This window comes from Nycticebus coucang, chromosome 13 (genome assembly GCF_027406575.1).
Source record: "Nycticebus coucang isolate mNycCou1 chromosome 13, mNycCou1.pri, whole genome shotgun sequence".
NCBI lineage: Eukaryota > Metazoa > Chordata > Mammalia > Primates > Lorisidae > Nycticebus > Nycticebus coucang.
In genome coordinates, this window is record NC_069792.1 from 62,644,537 (window position 1) to 62,667,215 (window position 22,679).

Genomic DNA, 22,679 nt, shown 5'->3' on the forward strand with positions numbered 1-22,679 from the left:
CAACAGACCATATTCCATTACTCCTGTTTTCCATACATGAATGTTACTAGTAATTCTAAAATTATTTGCTCCTTTTAAAATAGTTTTGTCACTGAATTCTATAGCCTGTTGGGAGTATAAATTAAAATCTTTATGTTTAAGTACCTTTACAAAGGTACTTTATTTGATGAAATGAAGGCTTTTAAGAAATTTTCACTCACATTTACTGGCCATTTATTTAATTAAGTAGCTCCCTGTTCCAAAGTTAAGGGGTCATGGTCATTTTATTATAAACTTCTTAAGCTTAAATGCTCGTTCTTTTCTATTTACCAACTATTGACTGTACTTCTCAGTTATCTCTCTAATACTTAAGTCATTCCCATCTCCCAGCCAGGCATTTGGGCCACAAAGATAAATAAGAAACATTCCCTGCCTTCAAAGAGGTTACAATCTAATGAGAAAGCCGGACATGAGAATGATCACTTTCAATTTAGAGCCATAAAGTGTTAGGACAGGGACAAAAACAAGGGAGAGAGGACAATACTGCAAAAAGCTCAGAAAGGCAAATAACAAGGGTCCTTCACAGAACAAGTATTTCAGCAAAACTGGGACAGAGATGTCCAGGAGTGGAAAAGACCTTGCTAGAGAGATATACACAAGCCTGGACTTCCCCGGGGCAACGGGAAGCAACTGAAATATTTTAAGCAGAGAAGTGACATGATCAGATAGACATTTTGAAGAAGATGGCTCTGTTTGCTGTGAGTTGAATGGTTTGGAGAGAGACCAGAGGCAGGGAGTTTTAGTAACTGCTGTTGAGACCTGCTGCAGACCCAGAGTCTGCAGTGTTGTGGAGCTGGAGAAAAGTGGACAGAATGACAAGGAGGTAAGTTTTAGGGACTAATTAGAATGGGGGCAGGGGAATGAAGGAGAGGGAAGACGTGAAGATGACTACCAGATCTCTGATCATATATGCATGTGTATGGGTAGGATCTTTCTTAGGAAAACAGGAAAAACAGCAGATTCTGTGGGATAAGTCCCCTCTAAATAAAGATTCTCTATTTGCAGATGCTCCAAAGACCTTGTTTAACATATATCTAAGATTCCATTTTAGGAAGTCAGGTAGAAGTCATAGGTTAAAGCAGCAGTCCCTAACCTTTTTGGCACTAGGATGTGCTAGAGAGAAATTGACAATTTTTATGGATGGGGGTTGAGGGGATGTTTTGGGGATGACTGAAGCATTAGACCTCTACCTCAGATCATCAGGAGTAGAGTCCCACCAGGAGTTTACCACCTAGATCCCTCCCATGCACAGTTTACAGCAGGGTTCCTCTTCCTAGGTCGGAATCTGATATCACCGCTTATCTGACAGGAGGCAGAGCTCAGGCGGTGATGCCAGTGAGATGCGAAGCCGCTGTAAATACAGATGGAGCTTGGCTGCTTCACCTGCCGTTCACCTCCTGCTGTGCGGCTGGTTCCTAACAGGCCACAGACTGGAACCTGGAAGTGAGGGACTGCAGGGATGGAGGACACCAATAAAATAATTTGGCTGCAATCCCAAAACCAACCCATGTCAGCAGCTTCATTTACCATCAGACCCCAGGTCTTTGATATAGATGGGCAAGTCCTGGCCTGGTTATCAGGAGACGGTGGCTAGACTAAGTTATCTCTAGGATCTTTTCATTAAATTCTGACACTGTTTTCCCTATTTCTCTCCAGCACATCCTCAATCATTGCTCTGTATTTCTGCCTATTTTAATGCATAATTTGGATTGTGAGTCTACTTTCAGTTCCTTAGAGAAGTTAGGGCACAGCTGGCTCACAAATAAATGTTAAGGAATAAATGGCTTTTTTCCATGCTCAAGGGCAGTTATAACCTAAATCTCTGTTTCATATCACTTAATTCATGACATGGCCTTCCCTATTACCCTATTATAATTTATTTTTCTTAATCATTTTTTAGGAACAACATCACTAAAAGGCTTTTCAAAATGCAAATAAATTATGTTCACCAAGTCACTGTTTTCTATTATTTATCTTAAAAAGAAGTAACTTGAGCAGGTTAACGGGCCTGATTTTCCTTTCATGAGTTTGTGTACTTTAGGTTGGTAGGGGACTTAGATCTCCTCTCACTTATTTTATGAGCTATGTGAATATTCCAATTTTTAAAAGTACACAAATCTTTGGACACACATATTTTACACATTTTTGTGGTAGCAGATTATTTTAAAAGGAAATACGAATGGTGGGAAAGGAAAGAGGGATTAGCTGGAGTTTTATAAGTTAGAAATAAAAAGTGATAACCCGAGTAAGTCAAAGTGAAGTATTTAATTTTATTTCCTGCAAATTATCATCAACAAAACAGTATGTAAGTTACCAGTTTCTTATACTGCAGTGACATGCGCAAAGATTATTGACATAGAATAAACCCTAGTATTGGGAGGACTGGAACCTTGCCAAATACGAATAATGTAAAAGCTTTAAAAGAATATCTAGATGGTCAATCTATTTTAAAACAGGCTAGCCACATGCCCTGATCTCTTACCTGTGCCTCTCTAAATACATATGGTCCTAACTCCTTTCTGCGTTCAATAATCTTCTGGGCTTGCTCTTGTGGGATGTCAATTTGTAAAGCTGGTGGAATAGTGGAATTAATGAAGCAGTTGATGATAGTTTTGATCTTCTTCTGGATGACAGATGGATCACAATGAGAATGGCACAAGTCCTAAATAAGGAGGAAGAAAGATGGAGCAAGATATAACTAATGCATTGGCTGGGTACAGTGGCTCAGACTTATAGTCCCAGCACTTTGGGAGGATTGCTTGAGGCCAAGAGTCTGAGATCAGCCTGTATAGCAAAGAGAGGACTTGTCTGCAAAAAAGAAATATAAGCCAGACATGGTGATGTACACTGGTAGTTCTAGCTAATGGGAGGCTGAGGCAAGAGGATCATTCGAGCCCAGGAGCTCAAGTCTGCAGTGAGATATGATTGTACCATTGCACTGTAGCTTGGATGAAACAGCAAGACTCTGTCTCCTAAAAAAAAACAAAAACAAAAACAAAAAACTAACTGATGCACTACTAGAATGCTTTATAGACCCAGGTTAGTATATGCTCCAATTAGCATATACATTTTAACTTTAGGTAAAGAGGATACTGACACATGTTAAGCCTGTCTTTAAAAAAATCACAGCTTTTCTTTACATTGGATTTGAGGGATTTAAGACTTTTCTACATATACCTTTAAACACATATTTCTTTTAATCCTGACCACTTGTTCCCCTAGGAAAAATAACAGTTTTACTGTCTACTTTGACTCATTTAGCAACTAGGCAACTATATCAAGTGCCTGCTGTATGCCAGACACTGAGCTGAGGCTCAAGACACAGTCCCTGTCCTTTTAAGGTTCAATCTCTACTGGAGGAAAAGCGTGAAAACACATTACTCTGATTTTGGATAGTTAATAAATATCATGACAGAGAGACACTGAGGTTCCTGGGAGACCACTGGAACAGGCACCTGACTCAGCTTACGGGTGGATGCAAAAGCTTCCCTGTCCAGACCAGCTTCTACACCAAGGAGATTTAGGCTCAAAAAGGCTGCCCCCATGAGTGGGCATGCTGGTGGTGAATGGATGTGTTCTATATATTTTAGTATTTATACATAGCATTGCTTCAGTTACCCCATCACATTGTCCTCTATATAGATAAATAGGTAAAAATGATGATTGTACATTAATATGAGGCAGTTTTAAAGTCATGGTAGGAGTGTCTTTTTTCTTTTTTTAATAAAGAGGTACCTTTGCTTGAATTATGGTATTTCTCTGTCAAAGACATTATTTTCTTTTTTTCTTTCTTTTTTTTTTTTATTGTTGGGGATTTGTTGAGGGTACCATAAGCCAGGTTACACTGATTGCATTTGTTAAGTAAAGTCCCTCTTGCAAAGACATTATTTTCTAAATCACCAGAAAGCAGACAGACTTGGAAACTTCTAATTCTGGATCAGCAATGAGCCCACTCTGTAAGTATCCTGTGCATGTAGCCCATTGTAATGTCTGTCTTATGGATATTACTAAAGAAAGAAAAAATTCTGGTGCCTGTCATGTAAAGCCTTACATATAGTTTGGCACAACTTATGTGTGAATAAAGCTTCATATGAATGTTACATTGTGAAAACAGTTATCATATCTTAGTCAATTTAGTGTCCCCTCAGGAAAGCCTATGTATGCCATGTGTTTATTTATTTGGGGATTATCAAATGTAATCATTTGGCGAGCATTATAATTTTGGAATAGAAGGCTTGTGAAATAAAAAATAAATGTATGAAATGATACAGTTCTAGTTTTAAGTACAGAGAGAGAATTTAGACAAAACCGTAAGTGATATATTTTTTCTCATTGTTCTGCCCTACTGTGCCATTAGCCTAGTTAATTCTTACTCATTGGTAAGGTCTCAGTTTGAGCACATTTTCCTCTAGTAAGCTTTCTGTGACTCCCTTGGTCCAGGACAAATGTCCATATTGGGGACTCCCCTAGCATACTGTCCATCCATCACTGTACTAATCACATTCTTATTAATGATTTGTGCACCACTCATCTGTCCCTCCCATGACACTGTACACTCTTAGAGGGAAGTCTGTTTTGATCATAGTTCTATCAGGATTTAGCTTGGCCCTTAGTAGGTGCTCAATAAATATTTGTTAGATGAACATATCCTTCTAGTCTTTTTCTCTACATGCACATACACACACATTTTAGATTAAATCATACTGGATTTTTAGTAGCTAGGTTTAATAAAATCAGTAATAAGAACATCTTCTCCCATTATCGGTTATTCTCCCACAACTTTTATTTTTTTTTTTTTGGAGACAGGGAGGGTCTCTCTATGTTGCCTGGGCTAGAGTGCAGTGGCACCATCATAGCTCATTGTAACTCCTGGCTCAAGCAATCCTCCTACCTCAGCCTTCCAAGTAGTGGTATGCCACCACACCGAGCTAAATTTTTATTTTTTGTATTGAAGAGGTCATGTTGTGTTGCTCACGCTGGTCTCTAACTCTTGGTCTGAAGCGATCCTCCCACTTCAACCTCTCAAAGTGCTAAGATGACAGGCGTGAGCCACTGTGCTGCCCACCCACAATGTTTTTAATGGCTGCAGAGTAGTCTATTGTATGGATTTACCATAATTAAGTAATCAATGTCTTCTTGTACAAATGGGTCCTTTCTGATTAAACACTCGCTATCTCTTTGCATATTAACAAGGTCATTACAGGGAGGCAGCTTAGCTTGGTGGTTAAGGGCATGGCTTTGGCAATACAATGACTTGATTAAATTCTAGCTCTACCAGTTATGATTAGCTGTGTAATGTTGAGAGTGTTTTAACCTTTTTGGACTTTAGCTTTATCTATAAAATCATGAGAATAACATTCTTGACTTCATAGGATTTTTGTGAAGAATAAAATCATTATTATCATACTATAACAATAAATTGTTACATGAAAAGCATTAATATAGGACCTGGCATATGGTAAACAATAATATTAAGGCAGATGAGAGTTAGCTCAGCAAGATTTTGCCATATGGAATGCTTTCCAACTGACAAACTCCCTAAGCCCAACGCAAGTATCGTCCCTTTTGCTGTGACCTCCCAACACTATCTCATGTTTGTTTTCTTGAATTTCTTCCTCCTTAAAGGAGGGAAGTGCATTATATTCACCTTTTTATTCCTACAATCCGGCAGGAACACTAAATACTTAATGTTTTCTGGATGAACAAATTTACTCTTATAGCATGATTTTGATGCCTACCTAGTATGGTAAGTCCTCCAGGCTATAATGTAGAAAAGATATTAAAAGAGAGATCTAGGGCAGCCTTGAAGGAGATGTTCACAAAATAAGGGTTGACTATGAGAGAGTCTATGGGTTATTTTACATACCTATTTTACAAAGTTTATCTTGTTAAAAAAAATTGCCTGCTGTGGAAAACAGACTCCACCTCCTTTCAAATTCTCAAAAAAAAATTATTTTAGAGTGGTGCCTGTGACTCAACAGAGTAGGGCGCCAGCCCCATATGCCAGAGGTGGCAGGTTCAAACCCAGCCCCAGCCAAAAGCTGCAAAAAAAAAAAAAAAAAAAGAAAGAAAAAGAAAAGAAAAGAAAAAAATTATTTTAATATTACTGTTGTGAAAGATTGTGAAAAAAACCGCTCTCAAAAGAAATGTTTATGCTACAATCTAAGCTGAGAATTGTCCCCAAACTGATGATAACAGAAAACAGTAGAAAATGGTTTCATGGTATGTTGGACAAAGTCTGGAAAACAGATTTCACTGAGCAACTAGTAACTATATATCAACCAATTCTATTAGTGTTACATAATACATAGTTAGATTATAGGTCATTTGAAAGCATCATACTCCTACATTTCCACTTTTACAGTGGAATAGAATAGGCGGCTTATAAGGAAATGAGCTTACTACGCAGAGACTAATGCTTAATATTTCTTGGGTATTTCTAGACATTTCTTTATTCAAGTCTAGGGAACATAACATAGAAAGTCCCTTCCCTTTCTTCAATGCAAGATTCTATATGATTCCATTAAACACTTAACCTGAAAATAAACCTAACCAATTGTGTTTTACTAAGAATTTGGTCATGAGAGTCTTTCTCATCTCATGTTGGTTTATTTTTATATAATGCCACATTTTTCATTACTACTGCTATAAACATGGGTGGGAAGAATTCTTATAACAAAGTCTTGGTTACATGGATATATCAAATATGGAAATCTTCCAGAAAAAATGTATACAGATCATTACATATCATTTATGAATATGCAAAAATATTTTACATTTTTTACATATCATTAATTTATAAATAACTAATAACCTTCTCTTCAGGAAGGTTCTCATTAAATCATACCCTATATTCACACATCAAAAAACCTAATACACTAGATGTTGCCATGAATGTGGTATAAAGGGAACACTTCTATACTGCTGGTGGGAATGCAAACTGATACATTCCTTTTGGAAAGATGTTTGGAGAACACTTAGGGATCTAAAAATAGACCTGCCATTTGATCCTACAATTCTTCCACTAGGTATATATCCAGAAGACCAAAAATCACATCATAACAAAGATATTGTACCAGAATGTTTATTGCAGCCCAATTCATAATTGCTAAGTCATGGAAGAAGCCCAAGTGCCCATCGACTCACAAAAAGATTAATAAATTGTGGTATGTGTACACCATGGAATATTATACAGCCTTAAAGAAAGATGGACACTTCACCTCTTTCATGTTTACATGGATGAAGCTGGAACATATTCTTCTTAGCAAAGTATCTCAAGAATGGAAGAAAAAGTATCTAATGTACTCATCCCTACTATGAAACTAATTTATAGCTTTCATAGCCCAAGAAGAAGGGGAAAGGGGAGAAGGAGGGGAGGGGAGAGGGGAGGATGGGTGGAGGGAGGGTAATCGGTGGGACTACACCTACGGTGCATCTTACAAGGGTACATGTGAAATTTACTAGGTGTAGAATATAAATGTCTTAACACAATAACTAAGGAAATGATGTGAAGGCTATGTTAACCAGTTTGATGAAAATATTTCAAATTGTATATAAAACCAGCACATTGTACCCCATGATTGCATTAATGTACACAGCTATTATTTAATTAAAATAACAAACAAACAAAAAAAAACCTAATACAGGCTTGGGGCCCATGCTCAGTAGTATAAGGGTTCCAGCCACATACACCAGGGCTGGTGGGTTCGAACATGGCCAGGGCTTGCTAAACAACAATGACACAACAATAACAATAACAACAAAAAATAGCCGGGCGTTATGGCAGGTGCCTATGGTACCAGCTACTTGGGAGGCTGAGGCAAGAGAATTGCTTAAGCCCGAAAGTTTGAGATTGCTATGAGCTGTGACACCACAGCACTCTACTGAGGGCAACAAAGTGAGACACTGTCTCAAAAAAAACCCCCAAAACCTAATACAGGTTGAATATCCCTTATCCAAAATGCCTGAGACCAGAAGCATTTCAGATTTTGGATTTTTTTCAGATTTTGGAATATTTGTATTATACCCACCATCTGAGTATCCCAAATCCAAACATCTGAAATACTCCAATGAGCATTTCCTTTGCATGCCATTTTGGTGCTCAAAGAGCTCTGGATTTGGAGCACTTCAGGTTCAGGACCATCATTCCAAGGCTCACTCTTACTCTTCCTGCATAAAACTAAATGTAACTAGAGATCTAGAGATTCTACAACAAACATCTCAATAGTTACATTCTGGATGAAGAAGATGGCAAAATCTGAATATCTTATGCATATCTATAAAGTTACAGTTAAAAATTTGATATGTTAATGTATTTCCTCAAAAAAGAGGTGATCTTCTCTGCCTTCCAATACAATACCTTATATTTTTGCACTTCTTGCCAAAAAAGTACCCCATTTTCCAATAAATCTCCTTTTAAAGCCATGAAACGTTGGAATTGTCTTGCAGTAACTGGATTCAGTAATGCTTTACGAAAAGCAATGATTTCACCAGATGAAGATATCCACTTACTCTCCACAGGCTGTCCCAAACAGACAATACAGAAAATTAGTCGTGTGCTAAAAAGTCATAATAAAGTCGTTAATTATCAACATCTAGCTCCTTTAATTTTGGCTGTTGAAATTTGTGGCATGGATACAAAAGAATTCAACAACTTTTTCACCCTCAGTTCCTATCTCTTTTGTCTCTCTTATATTTTTATGACATCATTTTTTAAAAGGTAGAAAAAGAAATAACTGGATGATTTAGGACAGTGTTTCAGAGTGTTAATAGTTACTACAGTTTGGGGCTATGGTAAAAAAACTAGTTTTTGTCAATAAAGTTCTCTGCTTAAACAGAACAAAGTAACCATAATATGATTACATATTATTATATTACTTACTTTATTATTTATTAATATATAATTCTCCTGTCTTTTCAAAAGTAAAAGCAGTTAAACATTTAAGATTTTTTTTCATATTATCACATTAAGGACTAAAAAAGGAAAATAGAGAATTTTTTCAAGATTTTTAGAAAAAAATGATCAATTAATTCTATAATTTACTTCACTATAATTTTATCCTGGAAAGGTTATGTTTTTAGGAAAGATAACTTTACATTATTTTAATAATAAAATTGTGTCTAACATTTATAAATAATAATTACTAATAAACTATGTTAAATGATAAAACTCCTCTCAGGATTTACTTGATACAACATAAAAGCCAGAAGCATCATGGTGTCTTAAAGTTCTTTTTATCTACACTTTTTTTTATATCTTTACAATTTTAAAATGTCTACTCTTTTTTTACTTTAAAATGTCTACTCTTTTTTTACTTTAAAATGTCTACTATTTTTTTCTTACTTTGACCATTTAAAATCACATATTCAACTCCCTTCAGCCTATCTGACTGAAAAACATAAGAAAGAGACTTTGTTGAATTTATTGAATAGATTTGAATTTTTCTGAAGTTTCCCAAAGCTAAATTTAGTGTACAACCATGCAAGAAAGCATCTTTCCAGAGGCAACATTTTAGATGTAGTTAGGCTTTATATTAACTAAAATACATGAAAAATATCCATTACTGATGATGCGTAAAATAAATTCCTTGAAACAAATCATATGTAACCATCATAAGTGTTTAGAGAGTTATGTAAAAAAGCACTATGGCGGGGCGGCGCCTGTGGCTCAAAAGAGTAGGGCGCTGGCCCTATAAGCCGGAGGTGGCAGGTTCAAACCCAGTCCTGGCCAAAAACTGCAAAAAAAAAAAAAAAAAAGAAAGCACTATGGGAACACAAAGGAAGGATTAACTAATGCTGTCTGAAGGAGTAAAACCTTTACAAAGAGAGGCCTTGAGGATGATATCTGAGTTGGAAACAGAAAAGTGAAGGCAACTTCAGGCAGTCTAAATGAATGGTGGGGCTGCTAACTCAAAGTGAATAGATGTCTATCACTGTTTTAGTGAGGCATATGTCATGTTATCTGGACAAAAAGTTAAGACCCTACCATATGGTCTATATTAAAATTACAACCCTATAAATAGGAACAACTTCGTATTAAACGGGGATGTTTATTTAAAATCCACTCAGCAAATAATGTTTTAAGATCTGCTTCTTAAGATACTAAAACCTAGAAATCTAACTAAAACTCGTAATTTAACTAAACCAAAAATAATATAATATATTGTACAATAGATAAGTCTATTTTACTTAGAATTTCAATAAAAAATAAAGCAAAAAACAATGGTTTTCTTCAAGAGGGAACCACAGAAAAGAACATACTAACAGATATATTCCCTTAATATTCAGATAAATTGTTTTCTTTGTTAGTTTTCAGAGGACCACCTAGGTCTAGTTGGACACTCTATCATGACCTGAAGAAGGATAAATATATAAAAACTTGTAGGTTCTAAGAGAAGCCTTGGTTTATTATGCTCGTTACATAGCAAAATAGACAATTTCTAGCACATTATAGTATCATATTATAGTGGTTTTAATAATTACCAAAATGATATTTAATTCTTTTCAAGCTACAATATAATTCTAAATAAAGAGGATAAGGTAAGTTAACCTGGTGATTCTACTGCATATTATTCATTCTTTTTGTGCAATCCACTCTCAGTAATAAACTACCACATGCTAAAATAAACATCTTGTCTCAGTAAATCCATCACAAGTAGAATAAAGAAAAGTACCTATTTAAAGGCAATCACACAGTTCTAAGGTTGAGCGGGTCAAGAATCTAAGAATAGAGCTCTGGGGGAGTCACACTTTCTTCCAAATTCTCTTCACCAATTAAGAACCATATCAGTCATCATTTGGTGGTTTAGAACAAGTGTAGTAGTATCTACAGAGGGTCTTTAAATAGAACAGGAAACAAAAACAATACTAGGCACACCTTTTGGGTGCAGGACACAACTACAGAAGGGATTCTACCTAACAAATTCAAATATTGTGATCTGGTTGTTTGTACCCTCATATTAACCCGAAATTTAAAACAACAACAATACTTTGACACAGCAAAACTTACAAGTGGAAGAATATAACAAGAATTACTTGCCTTCCAGACCCCGATTTTCATTTCATGCTTCTGTTGCAAGAGCTCTTCTGCTATGTCTTTCATCTGTACCTAAACACAAAACCAAATGGTTTCATCCCAGTTATTCAGAATGTCTGAAGTCTTGAAATCATTTACTAATTTAATAGCTAAATTTTGAAGATGAGGTAAAGGTCAGCTTGAAAAGAGATAGTGCAGTTCAGGAGAAAAAGGATCAAACTTCGAAATGGATGGCCTAGAGCAGTCCCTGGGCAAGTCACTCAGATTCCCCAAACACGGTTTCCTCATTACAGAACAGAGATAATATATCTGACCATATTGCCTCAAATGCAGGTGACAGTTCACATGGGCTGCCATGAGAACAGAAGATGGAGAGACAATTATGACTTCTCAGATATTTGTTCTACTTTTTAGCCTTATATTTCTGCAACTTTGGAAGAGTATGAAAGTTATTCTTTTAAATACAGGGAAATACAGTAGGTATTTCTTGGAGTTATTACTTATTTATAATATTTTCCTTTTCTTGGGAGCCACTCTTGCCAAGTCTGTGCTATTGACTCTCTCTCCCTGTTCATAGCAGATAAATCCAAGAACTCATCTGGAGAGACATGAACTGGAATCACTGGGACTGAGTCTTTTTGACAGCTACAGCCAGAAGAAAAGATCTAAGAATTCTTACTGGTTTCTTAGGGCTGTCATGGCTGACATCTTTTCTAAAGCTTGGGCATTCAATTCTTCCCTTAAGTGTGTGAGATGCCCCAGCACCATTTTATAATAAATTCTCACCCTTACTTTTTGCCTTTGGCTTAAGGTTGCTATAATCAGTTTATTTTGCTGGCCACCAAAAAAATGCTAAGCCAGGAATGACTAAGAGTTACAATGAAATCACTGTGGCAAATAAAATGAAAAAATGTGGTAAATAACATTAATAAGCCAAATATCCTTTAACTTGGCTTTGGATAGAGACTTGGGGTTAGCCTGCAGAAAGGAAATGAGGAGATACAAGTTTTCTCAAAGCTTATTTCCAGGAACTTTTTGCCTGAAACAAATCAGGTCTTCTCCATCCTAAAAATTCTGTGTTCTCAGCTATACCGTATTTTCTATAACACATTGCTGAAATGACTAAAGATGTCTCCAGATAAATAGGCCTCAAAGTGTTTGGGAAATCGAATAGAGGGAAACTTTTTCCGGTCCTTCCCTATCACAGTATTAATGGCGGGTGACTTTGCATACTCAAGTCCAAAAATTACATGTTTTCTGACCCTCATGTTATTAGATTTATCTGTTTTTAAGTATGTTAAGACATTTTAAATTAACAAAGTAATACTTCTTATAAAATGAAAACAAAACAAAGCAAAACTGAACCCCTTTTACAAAGTAAAAAGTAAAAATCCTTCTCACTCCCCAGACCCATTGCCAGGAGGGAGCTCCTTTTAAACCTTTTTCCATAAGTACAAACATAGAAAGAGACAGATGACCACAGGGATGGATAGATGGACATGCAGGGCGGGCAAATACAGAGACAGAAGTAGACACGATGGAGTTATCTTCTACACACTGTTCTGTTTCACCCAAGAAAGAACATCTTTCCTATCAGTTCATGTGGAAATCTCATTTTTATATTTTAATTTCACTTTATATGGGGATCTGCACAGTTCTCCATAGTACAGAATTATCATAACTCACTCAACTCAATTCTTCTCCCATATGATATTATAGTATATATCCTTGCATACCCTCATCCATTTGTGAAAAACTCAGTACTATTTTTAAAAACAACCATATTAATATATAAAATTTGAATGGTTTCCATATGCCAGGCATCATACTAAGAAACTAAACACATACAAATTTCATTTCTTTTTCATAAGCACCTTACGAAACAATTACTATTATTAGCTCCATGTTTTTCGAATGGGGAAACTAATTTGTGAAACTTAAGAGTGGTACAATGAATATGTGGCAGTTTGGAGATTAAAACTTGGAAATCTAAACCAAGTGTGTGGTGGTAAGTGGCCTATAATTCGCCTATAATTCCAGTTACTCAGAAGGCTGAAGCAGGAGGATCCCTTCAACCTTGGAGTCTGAGGCTGCTGGGAGCCATGATCATGCCACTGCCCTCCAGCCGGGCAACAGGGTGAAATCCTGTCTCTAATAAAAAGAGAAAAAAAACACACACACACACACACCCAAACCTTGGGAAGCCAGACTCCATGCTTGTAACCACTGTCAATGGTGAGGTCAATAGGTATGCACATTGGAGGTTTTGACAGGCACTGCCATTTGCTATCCAAGGATTGTACTAATTTATATACCTTTATCTTTTGACGTGCTGCAAATTGTTCACTTGCGAGAAACAACGGCAGCCATACGTTTTCTAATCTGTTTAACACATGTCTCTGAATTTCAATTAGAACAGATGCATCAAGCTGATCATGGAGAATCTTCCCCCAGCCTCCACTTAAATACATTATCTAAGAAAATAAAAATGAAACAAACTGCAAACTTGTGCTTCTTTAAAGAAATACTAATAGTCATTCATTCCTTCATTCATTTCAAAAGCATTTGCTACATACCTGACAGGCACCACAATTTTCATTTCTGTATAATGTCTCCTGGCTATATTGTATATAATCACAGAAAACTCCCCTAACATCAGACAGACGATTGTTTATGTGGTGGTTGTTTTAGATGTACGCTTTTGCTTACTTGTGATATATTAAAAAGAACACAGAAGTGGGATTTTTATTCTGTGTAAATTGAGGACATGAGTCTACTCATTTTCTAAGTTCTCTCCTATGTCTAATATTTTATGAGTTTCCGACTCTAGCCAAATTGACCCATTTGAGAAAGAATTTTCTTTTGTGGATGAAGAAAAGGATTACTTAGATAATCTTGACTTTGATATTATAAATATGTATATTACCAACAAATGTTGGTTTGGAGATGGCAGGATATTGGTAGTATAGCAACGTAGGGCTATTCCAACAACTAAGAAGAAAAAAGAGAGAGCAGAAAGAAGAAAAAGGTCATGTTTTGTAGATAAAAGTCACTGATTTGTACAGGTAGCACCTTTTATAAAACAGTTTTTTTGCAGTCCAAATCTTCCTTCTGCTTTATTATTGATCCCAACAAGCTACTAATGGATATTTCCTGCTATAACTCATTCTATTTTCTACCTATTTCTATGTACACACTGCCAAAATTTCTGGAGTATTCACTGGCATAATTGCCCTCTTCTTAGTTCTCCTCTGATTCATAATATTATTAACAATAAAACATCACGGGGCGGCGCCTGTGACTCAGTCGGTAAGGCGCCGGCCCCATATACCGAGGGTGGCGGGTTCAAACCCGGCCCCGGCCAAATTGCAACCAAAAAATAGCCGGGCGTTGTGGCGGGCGCCTGTAGTCCCAGCTGCTCGGGAGGCTGAGGCAAGAGAATCGCTTAAGCCCAGGAATTGGAGGTTGCTGTGAGCTGTGTGAGGCCACGGCATTCTACCGAGGGCCATAAAGTGAGACTCTGTCTCTACAGAAAAAAAAAACAAAAAAAAAACAATAAAACATCACTACTTACAATATTTTGTATAAAAACAAAACAAAAATCTTCTTCTTAGCCCCCCTTTAACAATATTAACAATAATATTGTTTTGCACAAAAAAAAGAGATGAAGAAAAAGACTATCTTGCTAGTCAAAGAGCAAACTGGCTGCACAAGCGAAATTAGGACTAGCATCATCTTTATAAAACTTAATGTGACGCAGGCATCCTTAAGAATAAAATAAGTGAAAAAGTAATGACAAAGATAAAGATGGATCATTGGGAAAACTCAGTTGTAAGCACACCCATTTGCTACAATAGTAATGGGCGACTTTTTCACTGACTTAAATTCTCAGCATGTTGTATGTACAATGGAGGGTTCACACAGTAGCATCAGATACCATGAAACCTCGCGCAATGTAGCACAAGCCAAATAGAAAACAAATGCTTTCAATGTGTTTATTTCATACTCGTGCTTATTGAGATACTCAACCACTTTTGCTAATGTGTCCCAGATTTGTAGCACAGGGAACTAGGGGCAAGGCGTTTATGTTCAAGTTGTTTAATTCTTCTTCCCTCTTACTCCCCAAAACCTTTGCTCCTTATTCTCTCCACCCCTTATCCCCACAAAAGATTGACCTTTTTCATTTGGTGTGTCCTGGTTGTAAAAATTGGCATTTAACATTAATATGAAATTTATATTTTATAAATGTATGCCATTAGGATATGCATTCTTGTATACTACCAAAATAAAAATTGGGCCAGGCACAATGGCTCACACCTGTAATGCCTGCCTTTGGGAGGCTAAGGTGGAAGGATTGTTTGCGATCAGGAGTTTGAAATCAGCCTGAGCAAGAGTGAGACCCTCTATCTATAAAAAATAGAAAAATTAGCTGGCTGTGGTGGCATGTTCAGCTACTTGGAAGGCTGAGGCAGGAGGATCACTTAAGCCCAGGAGTTTGAGGTCGCACTGAGCTGTGATCATCCCATTGCACTCCATCCCGAGCAATAAGAATGAGACCTCATCTCAAAAAAAAAAAAAAAAAAATCATATGCTGTACACCTGATCTTTAGGTATTAATATAGTACCAATAAACTTTAAACAAATCAATTATAATATTTATATTTCAAAAGTTTAAAAGTTGAGCCATACTTTATAAAAAGTGTTACATGAATACAAATCTGCCACTGAATCCCAATCTAATATTTCTGCTGTCAATCTAATGACATTGTAGTTATTAATAAGTTGTGATTAAGGCCATAGGACTGTGGCCCAACGAAGTGGCCAATCCTGTATTCCTAGCCAATAGAAATAGTTCCTGGGGATAATACAATTTTAAGAAGGATTTTCGAAGATCGATTATGTTTGGAGTAATATCAATTAAGAGAAAAACAGAAATGGAACTGAGATTAGATTTAATAGCTGATAATGGCTATTTTTCTATTTGTTGAAAGGTGGAGGCACCTTTTTCATCTTGTTCACCACTTTATCCTGAGCACCTGGAACAGCACCTGGCACCTCTCAGGCACTCATTTGTTGAATGAATGTATCAGTGGATGAATAAATGTTATTTTATTCTATAAATTACTGTTCACAGTAACACATTTTTATGCTATGCAATACTTAAGTGGATTTTAAAGACATTTAATTTAGATACTTATCAATATCTAAATAAATATTAAAAGCATCTAACATGTAAGTCATAAAAGCAAATGAAAAGAAGAAGATTTTCAAGTAAATTGTTGGTAAATAGAAATATATTGCTTTTCATACATCCATATTAAAAATAGGTTTACGTGTTGATACCTGGTCCTGCTGACGTGGAGTAGCTGGACTATTGGGGCCAAAGAAATATTTTTTATTAAGGTATTTGTTTTTAATGTATATAGATTTTGCCTCCCTTTGATTTCGATTTGTGTAAATTAGTCTTCGGAACTGCTCAATGTCTGTCCAGCACATAAGGTCCATGCTAAAATGGAAACAAAAATCTTGTTTATTTCTCTAAATTCTTCTAAACACCAAACAGTTTGTTGTTTTGACAGAACTTATAAAGTGGCTATCACGACTAGTTAGCACAACTGATTAGATCATGGAACTAATGAATACAATCCTCTGTGATCCTTTTCTAAGCCAGTTAGGTTGACTTCTACTGTACTCCTGATCCCAGCTAGATACATGAATAACAAAGGCATACTGGGATCAGAAAATAATCTATCATCATTATTGGTGGGGTTTCAGAGTTCTTCCGCTAATGATGAACTAGTATCATCAATTTCAAATATGAGAAAATTTATCATGTGCATACAGGTCCATTTGACAGTAGGCCAAATTTCAGATAATTTTCATCACAAGGAAGGGAAAACTATATGTAGTGAAATTTGGTTTCCATATCTAACCAGTTGCTGTTAACTTGGGAGAAAATTAATAAGAAAAATATATAATCAATACATTAGTTGATATTAGATAAATATGTTATAAGGTTCAAGATTCTGAGCAAAATTATAATGTTTCATTTATATGTCAATTAAAAATTTTTAAATATAACAATAATTTCAATATCTTAGTGAAACATAAAAGACACTTTTGAGAACTAGTAATCAAAATGCCTGTCTAGAGAAATGCAAAAGAAATAGTAGAAAAGAGAAAAAAATAAAGTGCACTGGTATTTTAAGTTAGCCAATGCTAAAATTATCAGCATATATTGTGTAACCACTTAAAATAGCAACTTGGATGTTGCTACATCAAAATGCATTCCAATAAAAAGTAATCCATGTAGCCACATGGGGTGGTTCACACCTATAATTCCAGCTACTCAGGAGGCTAACGAGAAGATTGCTTAAGACCAGATGTTCATGATCAGCCTGGGCAAAATAGTGAGACCCTATCTTTATTTTTCAAAAAAAAAAGTGATCCCTACAGTCAGATAATCATGCTCATAAGTTTTACTGACATCAGTATAATCTAGCATGAAATCCCTGTTATAACATGTTGAATCGAAACCAGTAGCTTTGAAAAATGTTTTAAACGAGAAATCTGCTTAAGAAGGCAATAAAGTGAGACTCTGTCTCTACAAAAACAAACAAATAAAAAAAAAACAAACAAGGAGAAATATGCTTAAAAATGGTTATATTTCTCACCTTGAAGAATGAGACTCAAGAAACTGACGGAAATGTTCAAACTCCAGTTTGTTGTTAAGCAGATCATTAAAATTAAAATGCTTGTATTCTTCGGGAACATTATTCCAATATTCTGTTTGTTTGGAGATGTTAGAGAGTGATAAAACACCAGTTCCAATTTCCACAGTGGTGTCCTAAGGAAATGATACTTTATATAAAAATCTCTTAAACACAACAAATTCTTTATAATTTTAAATAGAGAAACTGAAAGAAAAATGATCAGGCCAAAGCCATTCACTGTGTCTGATTCAATTTTTTGAAAAATGAAGACTAGATTACATACCTGTGTATGATTTGGTAACCTGTTTCTTTTTCTTAACAATATATCCTGAACATAAACCATTCCTCTATAATATAATCTTAAAAAGTTATATAGTAATACAAGATATTTATCTAACAGGGTTTCCTCCAAATGTAATTTCTTTCTTATAAACTTTAAGTACTATAAAGGGCTCTGATATTTTGTGAATAATGCACAAGCCCTAAAGAGCAAAGAGGCCATTCCTTATACAATTAATTAGTCTTCCTATTTGTTTTTGGAAAATGACCAACCGTGAGATAAATTGCCAATATTTTAAAAATCAATTTTACTTATGAAGAAGGATTATCGTGTTATAAATTTTAGTTCATAAAGATACAATCTTATATTGTACTACCTTTATGAAATTTTATGTATCTTTCCTAAGATATTAATTAGTAGTGTCTCAAATAGAGAACTTCTGTGTAACAAGGCAACTATCATGAAAGTTTCATTTTAAAAAATAAGCACCGGTTTTGTAGTTTGCCATATAGAAAATAACTAAGAACATTCAATATAATGTGGCTTGAAGGCTCGAGTTTCTGGTCTTAGCTAAGGCAAACAAGTAACCTATGCTACCTTACCTGCCTCGTTTCTCTGGCTCTGTGGTTAAACACGTCAATAAAAAAGTAGCACCTGTCAAAGGCAGCATGCTAGACAAAGAAGTCACAGAAAAATGAAACTGTGTGTCCTCTACTTTATCAGTACATACTCTTCTCAAAATACAGTCCTCCCTGCAATATATAAAGTGGTCCCTCTCCAGGATAAAAAACATTGTTTTTCTAAGTAGAAAGTGGTTTTACCTTAGCTTTCTCTTTATGCAAAGCCTGTAGCTTTCTGAAGTATGTGGAGTCCAGCTGTCGAGTTTCTTCCACTAGGTCTACCTTAAAAAAATGAATAAATAAAGCTTGTAACATCAATAGAATGTACAATTTGCAAATAACAGGGGGCTCAAAGACAAACACACTTGCCAATAAAGCTAAGTACTTTGAAGGCAAATGTGGGAAGGCAAGAAGATTGACACAGTCAAAAATGTTAGCTATGATATTAGCTTCAATGAAATAAAAAATAAAATAAAAATATTAGCTAGAATAAAAAATGCATACATTCTATGTAATGATATATTGCCACAAAAGATCACTCCTCCTATCTAAACACACCAGGTAGATTTATAAATAATGCAAGTATGTTGGTCACAAACTTGTACAGCCTTTATGGAAAGAAGTATGGAGCTTCCTCCGAGAACTAAAGGTAGAGCTTCCATTTGATCCTTTAATCCCATTACTAGGTATGTGCCCAAAAGAAAAAAAGTCATTTTATCTTAGGGACATTTGCATTCAAACGTTTATAGCTTCTCAATTCATAATCACAAAGATGTGGCAACAACCCAAGTGCCCTTAAACCCATGAATGGATTAATAAACTGTGGCATATGTATACCATGGAATACCATTCAGCCATAAAAAGATGGAGACGCTGGGCGGCGCTTGTGGCTCAAAGGAGTAGGGCACCACCAGGAGGTGGCGGGTTCAAACCCAGCCCCGGCCAAAAACTGAAAAAAAAAAGAAAAAAAGGATGGAGATGCTGTATCTTTTCTAACAACTTGGAATGATTTGGAGAACCTTCAAATTTGGAGAACCTAAGCAAAATATCATAAGAATGGAAAAACAAGCATCCCATGTACTCAATACTATTGAAACTAGTAGATTAATACAGGCCTACTTGAGAGAAAAACGCAATTAAATTCAAGAAAGGCGGAGGGCTTTGATAAGTCCCCAAGAACAGGCACAGTGCACAGGTATATGGCACACTTCCTGGGTGGAAGACACAATTTCAACTTGGACTTTACCTTACAAACACAAACAATGTAATCTAATTGTATGTTCCCTCATATTAATCTGTATCAATCTGAAATTAAAAAAAAAACTTTCTGGTGTAGGGAAGTTAGTTATAATTCCAATATTTTGCTTTTTACTGTCACAGGACCTCTATGCCATACACTATGTTTAAAATAATGACTGGAGATAATTTTTTAACATTTCACATGATGTGCTAATTTTCCTAGTGTAATAGTTATAGTAATAGTTAAGGATGCTGTGCTAATTTTCAAGACAAAGAAAATCGGGAATGAAAATTTAATGATTTTGGTCATTGAATTTAGTAAGCCCTAAGAGTTGCTTCAGTCACAATCCAATAAAGTAACTCCCTCCAAGGTGATTTGGCATGAATTTCATCTTCATCACCCGACCCCTCCATCCTGGTAGAAGACATGACTATCTAACAAGTTGCTGAGGAGAGATGACCAGAGAATAAAGAGCAACACAGAGGCGACAGAGCCACGCCTGAAATGACCTCACGGACAGGGCACAAGCATTAACTTCACACAAAACATATCCATGGAGAGTTTTAATCTGAGATTCAGAATAAATACTGAAAGAAATTTCCTCTACCCATCAACAAGAAGAGTGAAAATATTCAAGCATTGAGGCTTAAAATGACTTCTTTCAGAATGAAAAAAGAAGTGTTGAAACTTTTAGCCCGTCAAGCAGTCTGGCCTGATGAACATCTGGGAGTGCTAAAAATAGAGGCACTGAAGTCAGAGGATCTGCTTTTCACAGCATATATGAAGCGTTTATATTTTCCATGGGTGTAATACATATTGTAACTCATCCAGCACTACACGACATGGCCTTTTCCCATTAGTCAAAATTAAGGCTACTGCTGGGAAACGGGAAGACGGGATAAAGCCAGTGTTTACCACGGCGGACGTGTGAATTCAGCAGAGACCAAAACTCAAGATTTCTCTCTTCTGACATATGTGTACAGAGAACAAAAAATGATAAAGATTTAAGGCTTTTGTTAGGCGACAATAGGAAACTCAGCAAAAAATAAAGTTAATAAACACTTTCCCTGCCCAAATTTGAGGCTAAATATTAATTGTAAATCCCCAGCCCGCACGAGACCTTTTTCAGCAAATAACTCTGTTTATCGTCAGTTTCAGAATAAACCGGAATGATTCATGCACAATTTGTCAGTGCTACCATACCTTTCTTTCTTCTTGTTTTTTTCTTTAAATCATTTACATCCAAAACACAATACCTTTCTGTACGTAAGTTGGTCTGATTTTACCATCTTTATCCAGGGCTCAAGGAGGAGGAGAAGGATATATTCTTCTGCTGTGTCAAAAAGGTCTTCAAATGGTGGCTGTATTTTCATATAAATTTCTTTTTTCTTTTCCTGTCGGAGTCCAATGTCAAGAGTGGCTGAGGGAGCAATGTAGGTAGCAAAAAGATACTATGGGAAAAAGAGGGAGGAGGGGGAGGATGTTGGGAGAAACCACAATGGTTAGCAGCCTCCTCAGCAAAGGCATTTTTAAAAAACTAAGAGAAGACAAATAAGCCCAAGTGATATTTCTCTCGAAAATATGGATGAAACTACTTAAGACAAAGCAACGCATCTATTCAAAACTTGGTTTGTCATTTTATTTTTCTACATTTTATTTTTCGCTAATTCTTCATCAGTAATTAGCGAATTTTTCTTAAATTACAAAATTCTGAGGCCCTACTATGTATAATTATGATTCATTTGCAGTTATATGATTTCATTTTCCCTTATGGTTATGGTTATGACTTGCTTTCCTCTGACTTCCCCACACTTTCTTTTGAGTCCCTGCCTATTTTCATGCCTTCTCAGGCTCCTTTGCTGACTCCTTTTCCTGTGCCTTCCCTTGTAAGGAAGCATTTATCAGAGGTCCATGCTCAACTCTATTTTCTTCTCAACTTGCATTCCTCCGTGTCACACACAGGCCAGGCAGTCTCTCGCAACTTTTGTACCATTCCTTCTAAGCCATCTGTCTTTATTCTCTTTTTCCAGTTCGCTGAGCTTCTATTCTTTCTATAGGACTCAGCTTCCTTAACTCCTAAGTCTGGGGTTTAGGCATCCTTCCTGTGTGCCCCCAGGGACCCTGTACTTTTATATTTCTCCCACTGGACCACAATTGTGTGAAGACAGAGATTGGGTCTTCTTAGTTTATTGCTGGATCCCCACCATCTAGCATAACGCTAAATTTAGAATGAATGGCTGAATGAAAGACTTTGTCTATTCCCAAAGATTTAACAGTAAATTAATGCGGGAAAATCCCAAATATATATATATACACACACACACATATACATACATACACACACACATATATGCGCACACATGCATACACATAGAACTTCAGACCTGATCTCTTTCATGAACTTGAAACCTTTTGCTTCTATCCACCTCCTTGTTACAGCTATTTGAATGTCCTATACACCCTCAGTGACTGAATAACAACAACAAATTTGCTTTTCCTAACCTCTCAAGCCCTTCCCTTCCTCCCATGTTTCCAGTTTTTATTAATAACTTGCCATTAATGTCACAATCTTTGCAGTTTTCCCCACCTCTCCTTCATCATCCTCAAATGCAAATCCCATGGATTTAATCTCTTGAGTGAAACAAAAGGAAAGTGACAAGAGTGATTGTAAAACTGCAAGGAGGAAATAGCAGCCCACTTCCAACCCACCAAGAATCACAGCAAAACTCAGTTTCTAAGGGACTTGAAGAGA

At 36.1% G+C, this 22,679-nt stretch overlaps 1 protein-coding gene across 2 annotated transcripts in view; it reads right to left on the minus strand.

Moving 5' to 3' along the window:
- The window catches only part of RGS22 (regulator of G protein signaling 22), a 203,240-nt gene that overhangs the window by 25,281 nt on the left and 155,280 nt on the right, over nucleotides 1-22,679 (minus strand). For both annotated transcript variants that reach the window (XM_053559391.1, XM_053559392.1), the window contains 8 exons: nucleotides 21,184-21,378; nucleotides 18,889-18,969; nucleotides 17,749-17,921; nucleotides 16,418-16,580; nucleotides 13,390-13,548; nucleotides 11,078-11,146; nucleotides 8,399-8,560; nucleotides 2,522-2,701 (listed from right to left, as the gene is read on the minus strand). In XM_053559391.1, the coding sequence (XP_053415366.1) occupies nucleotides 2,522-2,701; nucleotides 8,399-8,560; nucleotides 11,078-11,146; nucleotides 13,390-13,548; nucleotides 16,418-16,580; nucleotides 17,749-17,921; nucleotides 18,889-18,969; nucleotides 21,184-21,378 (1,182 nt within the window). The remainder of the gene's footprint in view (nucleotides 1-2,521; nucleotides 2,702-8,398; nucleotides 8,561-11,077; nucleotides 11,147-13,389; nucleotides 13,549-16,417; nucleotides 16,581-17,748; nucleotides 17,922-18,888; nucleotides 18,970-21,183; nucleotides 21,379-22,679) is intronic.